Source organism: Simochromis diagramma, unplaced genomic scaffold (assembly GCF_900408965.1).
Source record: "Simochromis diagramma unplaced genomic scaffold, fSimDia1.1 OVJJ01000371.1, whole genome shotgun sequence".
Classification (NCBI taxonomy): Eukaryota; Metazoa; Chordata; class Actinopteri; order Cichliformes; family Cichlidae; genus Simochromis; species Simochromis diagramma.
The window spans coordinates 1,407,753-1,420,895 of NW_024386920.1; the positions used below are offsets into that span (position 1 = coordinate 1,407,753).

The 13,143-nt window shown below is 41.5% G+C and overlaps 1 protein-coding gene across 2 annotated transcripts in view; it reads right to left on the reverse strand.

The window, feature by feature from the left end:
- pkd1b (polycystic kidney disease 1b) overlaps positions 1-13,143 on the reverse strand; it is a 37,723-nt gene that overhangs the window by 17,651 nt on the left and 6,929 nt on the right. For both annotated transcript variants that reach the window (XM_040036787.1, XM_040036786.1), the window contains exons 2-18: positions 12,389-12,569; positions 12,015-12,208; positions 11,117-11,235; positions 10,818-10,965; positions 10,032-10,297; positions 9,173-9,934; positions 7,981-8,112; positions 7,662-7,837; positions 7,400-7,536; positions 2,991-6,658; positions 2,763-2,915; positions 2,484-2,624; positions 2,033-2,312; positions 1,723-1,825; positions 1,469-1,597; positions 1,198-1,348; positions 546-683 (exon numbers count right to left, since the gene is read on the reverse strand). In XM_040036787.1, coding sequence (XP_039892721.1) covers positions 546-683; positions 1,198-1,348; positions 1,469-1,597; positions 1,723-1,825; positions 2,033-2,312; positions 2,484-2,624; positions 2,763-2,915; positions 2,991-6,658; positions 7,400-7,536; positions 7,662-7,837; positions 7,981-8,112; positions 9,173-9,934; positions 10,032-10,297; positions 10,818-10,965; positions 11,117-11,235; positions 12,015-12,208; positions 12,389-12,501 — 6,810 coding nt within the window. In that variant the 5' untranslated portion in view covers positions 12,502-12,569. The remainder of the gene's footprint in view (positions 1-545; positions 684-1,197; positions 1,349-1,468; positions 1,598-1,722; positions 1,826-2,032; positions 2,313-2,483; positions 2,625-2,762; positions 2,916-2,990; positions 6,659-7,399; positions 7,537-7,661; positions 7,838-7,980; positions 8,113-9,172; positions 9,935-10,031; positions 10,298-10,817; positions 10,966-11,116; positions 11,236-12,014; positions 12,209-12,388; positions 12,570-13,143) is intronic.

Sequence of the window (13,143 nt, forward strand, 5' to 3'; positions counted from 1 at the left end):
GTTTAGACTAGAATGAGAGAGCTTCTGTAATAAAACTGTCAGGGGCACACCACCATTTTGAGATCCACGGCAACATGTCATGCAGGACACATCTCCCTTCTAGAAGTAATAAAGTGTTAAATGGTCTACTGAGCAGTGTTTTGTCTTCCATCGGAGGCCTCTGAGGAATCAGTGTTGATATTTACACTTCACATAGTACATAAAACGTAAAAGTCATGCTCTTGTTACTAAATCTATAATTATGATCCAGTAATATAATGTAAAAGGCTGAATTTCTGCATAATAAGTAGGTACGTAATTTTTTTTTTTTTTGCATTGTAGTATTACTACTTTTGTCATGAACCCCCCACAGCAAGATACCGAAGCCCAAAGTTGCTCCATTTCACGTCTGTGAGCTAAATTAAGCTTGCAGTGGGGGAGTGGTGCTGACCTTTTCCTTCAATTCTCTACCAGAAAGCCAAGTAAATTTTTGCAAAATGTCAAACTGTTGCTTCTTCCCCTCAAGCTCACAGTTTTTGTCTGGGCATTGTCTGTGGGTTCCTTACCACAGACTGCGACAGTGTCGCACTGATCTGATCAACATCTAGTAAAGTGGACACAGGGAGAGAGGCGAGAGCTTCTGTTACATTTCCTCGGATCTCCCTCCTATCCATGAGTTCCTCGGCAGTCCACTCAAAGTCCATCTGGTGAAAGGATTGAAGTGCAGACTCAGGATTCAAAGTAACAAATAATAGTCAAGCTTTATTACAAAACTAGTAGCTACAGGCCAGAAAAGGAAATCAATAAGAGGTAATCCAAGTAAAATCGTTTTCCAAAAGGGAACCAATAGGACACAGGAATACAGAGATTTAATTTTCAAGAACATCGAAATACATAATGAGTGGCAGGGCAATCGGGATGTTGGGTACAAGAAGGCATCAAGACACGGTGTAAAGACCATTCACCCAGGAGAGCTCAAAGCACCAGAGTCACATGATTGCCAAAGAAGAAAAGGAAATGAATGATCACTGAAACATGAATTAACTTGACAGAGGGAAAACACAGAAGGAAACACTGAGGGGACTAATAGAATTTTAATCTTATAATCTAAACTAAAACTCCAAAAAAAAAAAAAGCTCAAGAAAAAATCTCTAATACCAAAATCCACAGACCATGACACATGCACTGGAATATGAACATTTTACATTGATACACTACCTGATTGAGCTTGCTGGTGAGGGCAATGCAATACGGGATGATTTCTTGAGGGTTACCATGTTGGACCAAAGCCCACAGTTCAGTCTGGCTCTTGTTTCTGAGCCACTGACTGGCAGCTTCATTGACTGCAGGATTTTCCACTGTCAGTGTTCTTGGGAATGCAGAAATGCAGGGCCACATCACTTCAGTGCATTAAACTTTACAGACACTGGGCCTGAGGTGTATTATTCATAAAGAATTCTCTTAAATTTTAACTAACACGACTTCTCACCTGTTCAAAGCCACAGACTTTGCCCCAGAATGGTTCTCTACAAGCAGAATGACTCTGATAACTGACACGGTTTCTCTTTGTCCAGGACTTCCCACTGGGACCAGCGTGCTGAACGTTGACTGTGTCCCCCTTGGGAGAAAAATTCAGACAATCCAAACTATAACTTTGTGTTATGAAAGACTTCATTTTAAAGGAATAACTAAGCCTGCATGTACTTGGATGTCTATTAATAACTGCAAGCTGAGGCCATTTACCTATAGAGTGTGAGCACAGGGCACACAGTGCTAATGAGCTGACATAATGCCACCTGGAAGGTATAGATCAACTGAGAGACTCTGCTTTCATCATCTTGCCATCCTATCCCAGAGAGAGCAGATGTTAGACACAGCCATAAACAACAACGTACATTAAAGTCCAGCTGTGTGATTTTAACTTGTTTCATTAAATTTGTCAGCTGGGTTGAAAAGTGTGAAAAAAACAAACATTTACACTTTTGACCTGTCAGATGAAAACATCAATGCAAATTAGATTGTGTAGCCCTGTCGTTTTATAACTTAGTGATACCTGAACAGTTGTAGGTGACCTTTGTCTCCAGTAGTTGTATGTCTGACTCTGGACTCAGATCACACAGGCCGCCATGTGGTGGATTGTTTGTTTGTATCATCAAGACGGCACTGCCCCGTTCCCCACTGTGAGGCTGGGCTACATCTAGGGCAAAGTAATAACTCTGTCCTGGCTGAAGGATGCCTGATCGCACCACCAAGCTGCGAGAATATTTCCCTTTAGTGGTGACCTCATCAAGGACAAGGGACAGACCACTTTGGTCATGAGCTCTCCATTTGTACTGTAGAAGACACGTTCATGAATCACAGTAATAACAAAATATATAAGCATATTTATATATTTCCCAATTTAAAAATAATCAGCCAGTCATTACTTTAATTTATCTACTAAAGAAATAATTAAATACAACCTCACACAATATTTATTTTGCATTTAATTTGACAATAGTTACCTGTGCCTGGTCATCACATTGTCCACAACGTCCAGAAAGGATAACGGGGGCGTTGTAACTGATGTGGTTAGCAGATGAGCGAACAGAACAGGATACACATTCTATAGTCACAGGAAGCAAGTGAGCGTCACTGACAGTTACCTGAAAGAAATAAGACATAAGACAAGGTTTGATGGTCATTCAGCCCAGTAGCTTCTTCCCTCAGTGACAAGTTCATCCATGCCTGCTTATATCTCCAAAATCATCTGATTGCGAGCAATATTCAACATAACTCCATACCGTTTGGTTAACAGAGGAAGGTTTCCTTCCTTCCTTGTGCACAGTAAGGGTGAAAATGTAGATTGTGCCAGGGTGTAGATGATTGCTTTGTATAGTCATCCTACTGCTGGTCCACCCGATGGGCTGCTTTACAAAAGAGGACTCTTTGGAGTTCTGCAAATTGTTGTTATAGTTAGACACAGAATGAATGCAATACAATAGAAATCTTAAACATCCAAAGCTGCCTACCACTGTCATGCAGCTCCAGTGATACTGAAGGGCATCTTCTACTCCTGGCTCAATATCAGGGTCATAAGAGTCAGACCCATCAAGGACAAGGTTGTTTAAGCTGGACCACCATCTGTGGGAGCCTCCCTTGATGAGAGCTACTAATGGTGAGTGGACCACTGTGATGTTAGTCTTCAGTTTGAGGAGGATGGGAGTTTCCTGGAATGAAAGTGTGAATACCAGGCAGTAGCTCCCTACATTAAGCACATGCTTTGGGATTGAGAGAAAGGGTGTTGCATCCTCCAGATTTTGGAGAATGACTTTGTTTCCGGAAATATCAGTGTTGCCATAGGCACAGTCTGACTCGGTGAATACCTCCCACAGATAGAGAGTCTTGTAAGAAGAGCAATTAATATTCACACTTGCTTCAAAGAAACTTGTTCTAGACCTAAATATAGTACACTGGCTTTGGACCAGGGATGCCTGTGGGCTGGAACATTGAAGATCCTCCACCTCTATGTGTAGCTGTGAGGACACATTGCTGACACTGTTGAAAACTGTGACCATAACTTTGTATTTGCCGGTGTTATAATAAGTGTGGTTAACAGCACTTGACTCTGTCACTAATAATTCCTTGGACTCTCCAAAGTCCCACACATATTTAATATTGCTTCCTTTGCCCACCGTTGCAGAAAATCGGACAGGATGTTCAACAAATATTTTCTTTGAATGACAGGCAAGCGTTACTTTCCTAACAGGCCACTCGACTGTAGCAGTCAGGTTTACTGTCTGAGAGCATTGTCCATTGCTGGCTGACACACTAACAAACAATGAACCATTATCCAAGGGAGTAAAGATGACTTCTTTTCCCATGAGCCAAGTGGGCCTTGACCTGTCCAAGTGAAACATCCAGGTGTAGTTGACTCGAAATCCACTTTGAACCTCTGCTTTGAATAGGGTTCCTTTCTGAGCTTCTAGAGTAGTAGAACAACAGTTTACAAGTTGCAAACCTTGAACTTGCTCAGTGATTAGAATGCTAGAGGACGCCTCTGCACTACTGACCTGGTTGAAAGCTTGAACTGTAACTATGTGTCTCCCGACTGGAAGACTTGATGTGGTGTATTGGCCCTCAAAAATATCATGACTTAGAGTCCAGTGTTTGTTTTGGAAAGTTATAAGAAAGCTTACATTGCTTCCTTTGGAGATTGTTGGAATAAATGTTACTTGTTCGTTACTACAGAAGGAGGACTTGCTATTGCCCAGCACAAGACCTTTGACTGCATCCTGGACTATGACATCGTGTGAAACCATCTGCCAACTTATGCCATTGGAAACATTCAGATACACCTGGTAGGTGCCTGCATGTGGAAATCTGTAGATAAATGTTTGACTGGTTGAGGTAAAAATGTTCTGTTTGGCAGTTCTAGCTTTCCAGTCCCAATGCAGATCATTACCCTTGTGAATAAACCCATAAAAGGAAAGAGTAGCACTTGCATTGATATAAAATGGATGTGTCTTGTTGTCAATTTGAAAGTCTACATCTTGGACTTCTTCCTGAACCAAAAACGGTTTAGTGTTGTTACTCTGGCTAACAGCGTTCCAAACTACAACTGTGACAAGATAAGAACCCAGACTTGGAAAAGTGTAAAGCAGAAAAGGTTCCTGTGTCTGAAGGGGTAAAAGGTTAGCATTCACATGCCAAAGATATTGTAAGTCCGATCCAGTATCCACAAAAACAGAGATATTCACTACTTTCTTCCATGCCACAAAGTTTGACTGTACTGTTATGACTGCATTTTTTACACGTTCAACTACTACTAAAGAAACACTCTTGGTAACCTCACCCAACACATTGGAGGCTCTAAGCTGAACTGAAAGATTACCAGGTGTTCCAGGTAACAAATGAAAAAATTCTCCTTCACCTGCAATTTGTTGGGTTGTTTCACTCTGTCTGGCAAGCCAATGGAAAGTAATGTTGGAGCCTTTGGTGACTGAAGTAGTAAACAACACTTCCTCATGAGTTGGTATATATTTCTCATTTATCAGGCTTTGACATTCAATCTGAAGTCCCTCTATTCTTTCAAATGCCTCAATTAAAATATCTGCCTCTCTTTTACTCAATAGATTCTGTGCTATAGCGCTTACTCGATACACTCCTGGTCTCGGGAAAGCAAATCTAAACTCATGAGTTCCCTGACTGGTTAAAGATATGCCTTCTACTGTCCAAAAGTAGCTGGCACTGCTAATTCCAGCACTGCTAACTGCTGTGATGACAGTTTCCTCTCCTACCACAGAATAAGGTTGGCTGGTGTGAAGTGAAAGGTCTGAAACAGGGAGTAATACATTCACTGTGAGGGTTGTAGAGTCCCGGCTAACAGCGTTAAATGCTATTGCAGTGACTGTGAACTGACCCAACAAAGTAAAGACATGTGAGACGTTATGTTTCTGCTCTGCTGGTGACCCATCTCCAAAGTTCCACAGCACTGACACATTGGTGCCAGCACAACTGCCAATCCAAAATGATGCTACTGTATTGACAATCAGTGCATCACTTTGGCTATTGTGCCTAATAGAAAGTCCGCTCACTGGTTTTTGAATGGTAATGTTAACTTTGGCGGTTTTGCTGCTGACTTTGTTACTTGCTGTTACTGACACCTCTTCAACACCTTCATCTCCAAAGACAAAACACCTCTCAGAGTTTTCAGTTACAGCAGCAAGATCATAGGAGTTACTAAACCATTTGAACTGGTAACCCATCATCTGTTCAGGGGACACTAACACACCAAAGCATATTTGTTCGCCAACTGCCACCACATTCTTTGAGCGTTGCATCACAACATTTGTTATCGGACTTTGAACACAGACATTCGTATTAAATGAGGTACGTGTGAAAGAACTAAACACAGTCAGGTTAACATGAAAAATACCATGGCTTGGAAATATATGCATGGCTGTGGACTGTCCTATCACTACAGTTACATTTGAGTCTTTAAACAGCCAATGGAAAGTCAGACTGGATACGTTTCCATTCACCAGAGCTGTAAACTGCGTGTCTTTTCCACTCATGATGCATTCTGTCGGGAGAACACCTCTAATAGTCAAAGCATAGACCTCAACAATGGTAGACTGAAAAGCTTTGCTGACAGAATTATAGACAGTCACTTTTACTGTATAGTTCCCTGGAAACTTATAGATGTGTGAGATGGAACCATCTGTAAGATTCTCCTGCTGGGACCCATCACCAAAGTCAAAATCCCAGAGGAGGTCAGTACCAGTAGAAACCTCAGCTTTGAAATCTGTAGCAGAGCCAACTTCACTTGATCTGCTGCTGGAGACAGTTAATCCAGAGATTTTCTCCATAACTACCACCAAATGCCAGGCACTAATGGATGAAACTGTGTTATTAGCCAGTACTGTGATGTTGTATACTCCTGCAGATCCAAACCTACGGCCAGTTCTAGCGTGGATGCTTTGGACAGCTTTAGAACCATCTCCAAAGTCCCATGTGTAGAAGACAACAAAAGTGGAGGGTTCGGTGGAAGCTTCCAGATCGAAAGTCTGGTTGACAACAGGCACCAAAGTGGAAGGGGAAATGAAGAGGCTGATTAACAGAGGGCGGACATTTATCTTCATGGATGTTTCAGTGTTGTCATATTGATTGGAGACTTGAACGTGAAGTGTGTAGTCCTCTGGATTAAACACAGAAAATGAATTTTGCTTTATTGTACTGAATACTATAAGTGCATAGCAGTCAACCACAGTGTCATTTGTGGTACTTCCTACTAAAGATTTAAGAAAATTTCAAAAATATTATCCTTTCTAAAGTGGTTAAAAAAAATATGAATCTCCATTAAAAGAGAAACAAATGGTTTAAAATATCTACATATGATTCTGGGGTCTCTGCCAAAAAGGCAGCAAAGAGAAAATTTAAAAGTTAAATTAAATTAACTAAAAGTTAATTTAATGTTTGCTTAACTGGCTGTTTAAAGCACCATTAAACTCATATTAATTACCTTTTTGGCCAGTGTGTGTTGGAGAAACTAATTGTAAACATAACACTGCTCTACTGCGAACACATAAAGTCAATATGCTGAAGGAGTTTGCAATCATTTGCCTCATTACACATCAAGCAGACATATAGGAACATTAGTATTTAGCATCTGGTTTGGTTTTAACCAAAATGTGCAGCACTCCCAAATGCTCCAATATGTCCTCCAGACTTTCTAACAGTGTTGATGCTTGGTAGGTAGAATACAGTGGGTTTAGTGGAGTTAGTTGCTAAAATCAGCTGTTTTGTAAAGAAATAGGAAGGTCTGATTAAAAGTGGCAGTGAACCAAAACATTAAAGACATGGGATGTAAAGTTAAAATAGTGAAAAATATTACAATAATCAGCAGTGTCAATAATTTAAGTCTTCTGTGTGTGTTTACCTGGGATCCGATAGCTGTAGTTTACCGAGTCCTGGATATACATTTGCTTCTCTCTTCTTGCCACATGTGCTTTCATGGCCTGACATGGAGCAGGCTGCGTGCGGAGGACACTGCTACTGCCATCCCCAAAATCCCATCTAAGTGACAAGTTGCGTGAAAAGCATACAAAAAGAGCTTTATGAGTGCATTTTCAGTGTGAGACTTTCTTGTCAATAAAAAATTCAATAAAAGTCTTGGGAGAGATGGCTGCAGAAGTCCTTACCTAAAGGTAACTGGAAGGGAGATATCAACTCTGACCCTCACAGTGTAGAGGTGAGTAACATCCACAGCCACAACCTCACTGACTGACAGGAACTCTGGGTCAGCTAGCAGCGTGATTTCATCTGCAGTCAGGAGGATTTGCTGGCTCTGCGAGCTCACGGGGTTGGATGCTGTCACCTACAGATAGTTCACTGATTACTAAAACTGCTTTTTCAATCCTTTTTTCTATTAACTGTAATCATGAAATTTCTATTTGTTATATTTGCCAAATAATATAAAACAACTAATATCTGAGCATAGTGCACTTTTTTTTTTTTTACCAGCAGCTTATACTCAGCAGGTTTCTTGAACATTACGCTGTAAGATCCCCCTTCATAGGCAAACTCTTTCAGGTCGTCAATCACCCATGAGAATTTTACTGAAGAGCCGCTCTCCACTGTGGCTGTAAATGACTACAAAATAAAACATAAAAAAAATGTCATTACATTAAACTAAGGTAACTAACATTACTTTCATATCCATGTTTAACTGTGATTGCAACTCTTACTGAAACACTAACTAAATGTAATACAAAATAGTCAATGGCCTCCAATTTAAGCACTTAAGACGGCTCAACCACAAGTGGTCCAGTCAAGCACAAATATTTGATGGAGCTTTCCATACAGCTACTGAAATACAACTGATATGCAAGGTATAAAGAAGATGCACTGACACACTGTACTCCAGGTACAGAAGCACACTCACAGACACACCAAGAAACCCCAGGTTAAGATTAAGCAAGGGAATCAAGTCAGTCAGTGATGTGTCAGCCTGAAACACTGTGGTGATGAACAAAGCAATGTGACCAGTGCAGAGAGCTTTCAGCAGCTGATGAAGTATGGATTCAAATATGAATCTTTGGTCCTATGCATATCTTGGACTTGATGAAATATTACACCAATGATCCACTGGAATTGTAAATTAATGTAGATAAGAAACGTACTATACTTATCAACTTTATGTTACGTGTAAAGGTTCTTTAGGTATTCCTGCTATGAATTCTTGAAGTTATACTTGCAAATTTAACATTTTTTGCTAAAAAAACAAACAAAACCAAAAAAAATCTGACAAAAAAAACAAACAAACCTCTGGAAAAGTTTTTAAGTTGGCAATTTGATTTCTCTGTAGTAAGAAAAAAAAAAAAAATCTAAAATTGCCAGTGGCTGGAGTTATGTAGTATATTAGCTTTTTCCTGTGTTGGCCATCACACACACATGCAACCCTTATTTGGATAGACGGTTAAAATGATGGCTGGATGGATGATTATGAATTATCATCTGGGGACCATGTGTGTCCTCCAGAACTTGGATAACAATTCATCTAGTTGTTATTAATTTATTTTGGTTGCATTCAAACTGGCATAACAATTAACATAAACTGCTATTTTGAGACTCACACAAGCTATTTCGTTAAAATATATTGTTAAAACAAAACTTAGCATCTTTGTCACTGTTTCCTTTTTGGTGGTCTCACCTGCGATGTATCTACAAGCATCCTCAGGCATCCATGTGGCTCAACACTAAGCCCCGTCACAGGCTCGTAGCCACAAACCTTCACGCTCAAACTCTGAAAACTTTGCACATCCATCACACTGATGTTCAGAATTTGAATTCCAGGTGATGATAAGACCAGAGTCGCAGATGAAAACCAGGCATCCTGGGATTGCTTCCTACAGCCAAGTGAAGACTGAAACATATTTTCAGGACAGGATGGAAGAAACAGAACTCCAGTCTGGAGCACCGGGGCTGACCATGAGCTGCTGGCTTTTTCTCCAAACAGGGCCTTGAGAATAATGACAGTTGGGACATTGATTTGGACATGAATCTGGTTCTTATCATCTGGGAGTGGGTGAATGACCTCAAGTTGGAATTTAGACCTAAGACTGGGATTAGGGCCTGTAGTAAGTGGCCTAATACCACTGACAGTGGCTGTCTCTGTCGGAGTATAGTCAAAGATGTCTTCATGCTCCGTAGCTCTGTGAAGCGTGTCCACATAAAGCATCCTTAGATTACACACAACTCCATCCACCCACTTGCTTCCTTGGGGCAGTAAAGTAACTCCTTCCAACCAGCCTCCCCACTCCATCCCCCTGAAGGACAGGTAACTTTGGCTCCAGGGAGAGTTTCGAGAGGCTTCACTGTTTAGGCAATGTAGGAATGTTCCAGGGTCAAGAGTGTGCTGTATAGCCACAATATCATCAGGGTAAACCACGATGGCTCGCTCTAAGAGGGACAGCTATTGAAAAAACGAACATGATAATGTGTAAAGAATTATTGTGGCATAAGTTTTAAAAGGTGCATTTTCCAAAAAGGTTCCAAGATAATCAACAAACCCTTATGGTGTTTAGCTCGAAGGTAGGGTTTATTTTCAGAGGCAGGTCTGCCACCACGTGATAGAACGGTGGTAAGTCGGAATATCTTGGGGGTAAGGCAAAGCCCCGATTTCTGATGGCAGAGTCGTAGGTGCTGCATGGACTGGTGGTGAGCACGCATGCCTCCAGTAGATGGCACCAGTGCTGCCCTGTGCTGCAGCCTCCTGTAGTGTTACACAGCGGTACTGCTGAGCAGCAGCTGAATGGATTAAGGAGAGAGCTGCAGCCTGACAAATAAAAAAGCAGATTATTACCTACAGTATCAGACAAATACATCCTACACCTCCTTCCCATTAGCACCTACTCAGCTCGACTCAACTTGACTCGGTTTTTAGCGTTTTCTATCAGGTGGTAACTTGGTTAGTAGTTGTACCTAGTCAGCCTGGGTTCCCATCAAGCTGAGTCAAGCAGAAAATGTGATGTCGATAGACTGCGTGCCATCACTGAGAGTGATGTCACTGAATAACCCAAGAGCCTGCATCCTTTTCTGACTCTCTTCTTTTATACTAAGTCTTACAAAAGGCCATAGAGTGACCAGCAGGTATACATCACCTCAGTGTCCTCCAGTTTGTGTTGTGTTTGTGTTGCATACAAATGACACACTGCACACTGGGCCTTCCTATAACTATCCCACCAACATTGAAGTGGTACTAAATTGTATTGAAAAATATCCCAAACTGAGTTGAGTGGATCTGAGCCAAGTAGGTGCTATAAAAAATTAGGCTTTAGTCACTGCTGTTTCAGTACCTGGAGGTACCAAGTGGTAGTTAGGGTTGCAGTAGGGCCGAAGTATCTGGACACGAGCCAGAGAGGACACAGGACTGGGCTGGACCACCAGTTCCACTGATAGCAACTGACCTGCATGACTGAACCACAAGCCTGGGAAAAGCTGCATCTGTGGGAGACATGGGAGCCTACTTATATACAAAAGTTGTGAGTGTTTCATCCTCTCCTTTCCCTAGTTTGGAATCACATAGCAGCCGTTCATCTTATAATATCCTATGATTCCTTGAGTCAGGAGTCAGTGATTAAGCACAATACTTTACCTCTACTGTGTGCCGTCCGATGTCTGGAACACTGGGAAGAAGCTGCACGTGGGTTTCCGCATATATGCCGGTCATGAGAGCCAATCCAATGAGGTAACTGTCTATCGATGGTAAAGGCGCTACAGGAAGATGAATAAAACAAAATCACCTCAGTCTATTTCAAATGACATTTTTTATATATTTGACCTGACCCATTGAGGCATGGACACTAACTAACAACAGATCCTTCAAGTCCTGTAAGTTGAGAGCTGGGGGCCTCCATGGTATCCCACAGATGCACAATTACACTGAGATTTGGAGAACTTGGAGGCCGAGTCAACACCTCAATCTTGCTGTCGTACTCAAACCATTCCTGCTTTTCTTTCCAAGCTCCTTAGACCAGTCAAGAAATACTATTTCCATGAAATGGTGTGCATGGCTGGCAATAATGCTTAGGTAGGTGTTCCGTGTCAAAATAACATCCACATGGATCCACAAGGATTTCCAACAGAACATTACCCAAAGCTTCACACTGCCTTTGTCAGCTTGCCTTCAACCCATATTGCGTCCTGGTGCCAGGAGTTCCCCAGGTAAGCGATGAACACATTAGTCCCTAATATATCCCACCCACTAACAATGTCATGATGACGAGAATAATCAGTGTTATTCACTTCACCTGTCAGTGGTCATAATGCATGCTTGGTCGGTGTATATATTTGGCTTTGCCAAATTATCAGCATGTTCAGTCGAGCTGTGTTTTTCTGTTTCCAGAGCTTGAGCTTTGCTTGCCCTCTGCTTTTGTTTGTTTGCCAGCTTGCCTGCTACCTGAAAACCTACCATACTGCCTGCATTCAGTTCTTCTTCCTGCTTTCACATTCATGGGTGTTTCTGGTGTCCTTTAATGAAACAAAAATCTCACCATTTACTTCCATTTCACAGATGAAATGGTATTGTCCTGCACACTGGGCCTTCCTCCACTTTCCCAGTGTTCCCAGTGCCATCTGAGTGCACTCCCCTGGACTATCATCATCTTTGTCCCGCCATATTGGACTTTGTGGCTGAACAACCCCTTCCTGGTCAGAGTCCTGCAGCCATACCCACACAGTGGTTTTCCTAAAATACAAAATGTTACACGTTCTGTGTTAAAGATTAAAAACAGGCTGAAGAAGCATATCCTCCTGAGAACCAGGGTCATCATTTGTCCTCTGCAGTAGACACACAAATCACAAAAAAACAGAAAGTTCTCAGGAGAATATGATATGAATGATTGTGTATATTGTTCGTCAGACTCACACTGGAAAGGCATGAAGAAAGAAACTTTGAAGTTCTAGGCTGTCAGCAGCTGCTAAGTCCCCTCCCAGGGTCGTTCTGCATGAAGCCCGTGCTTCAAACCATGACACTGCCATCTCTGACAGCCAATAGCATCGTAGGCTGGTCAGGTGAACCTGACTGCCTTGCGGGCAGGGAATGTTCTCTGGAAAGCAACAGCAAAACTTAGTGAACCACATGCAAGGAGTGCTTTCTTACATAACTCATGTGAATCACATCAGTGATTAGCTTTAAATCCAGCTGAACAAAGACACATTTGACAGAATCACATTTCAGCTTTTAGGTTTAACCTTGACATTGTGTTTGTGAGACTTCAAAGCACCTGCTGCTTTTATCAGGAAATTTGAGCTACAGCACTGGTTTTAGGAGAGAAGTGCTACATGCTCCATGTGTAATGTTCTGTATGAAATACAGTCAATTTAGTGGGACAAACATTCCTCTTTAAAAGTTAGAAGTTCCGATTACAAGACGAACTGCCAACTCTTGAGCCACGATCACCCCATTAGTCTCTTTTTACTCCTTTACTCTTTTTAGTCTCTTCTATCCTTTTTACTGGGCTGATGCACATCATAATTCTTAATCTGAACTCAAATTAGCATGCAAACCATAAAGATTTAAGATTTCCCTCTGAACTGTTGCAATTGACTTACAAAATCAAATAAAAAGTAATTTTTACCTCATAATTGCACTCAGGTACAGGATCTTCTTTGCACTCAAAA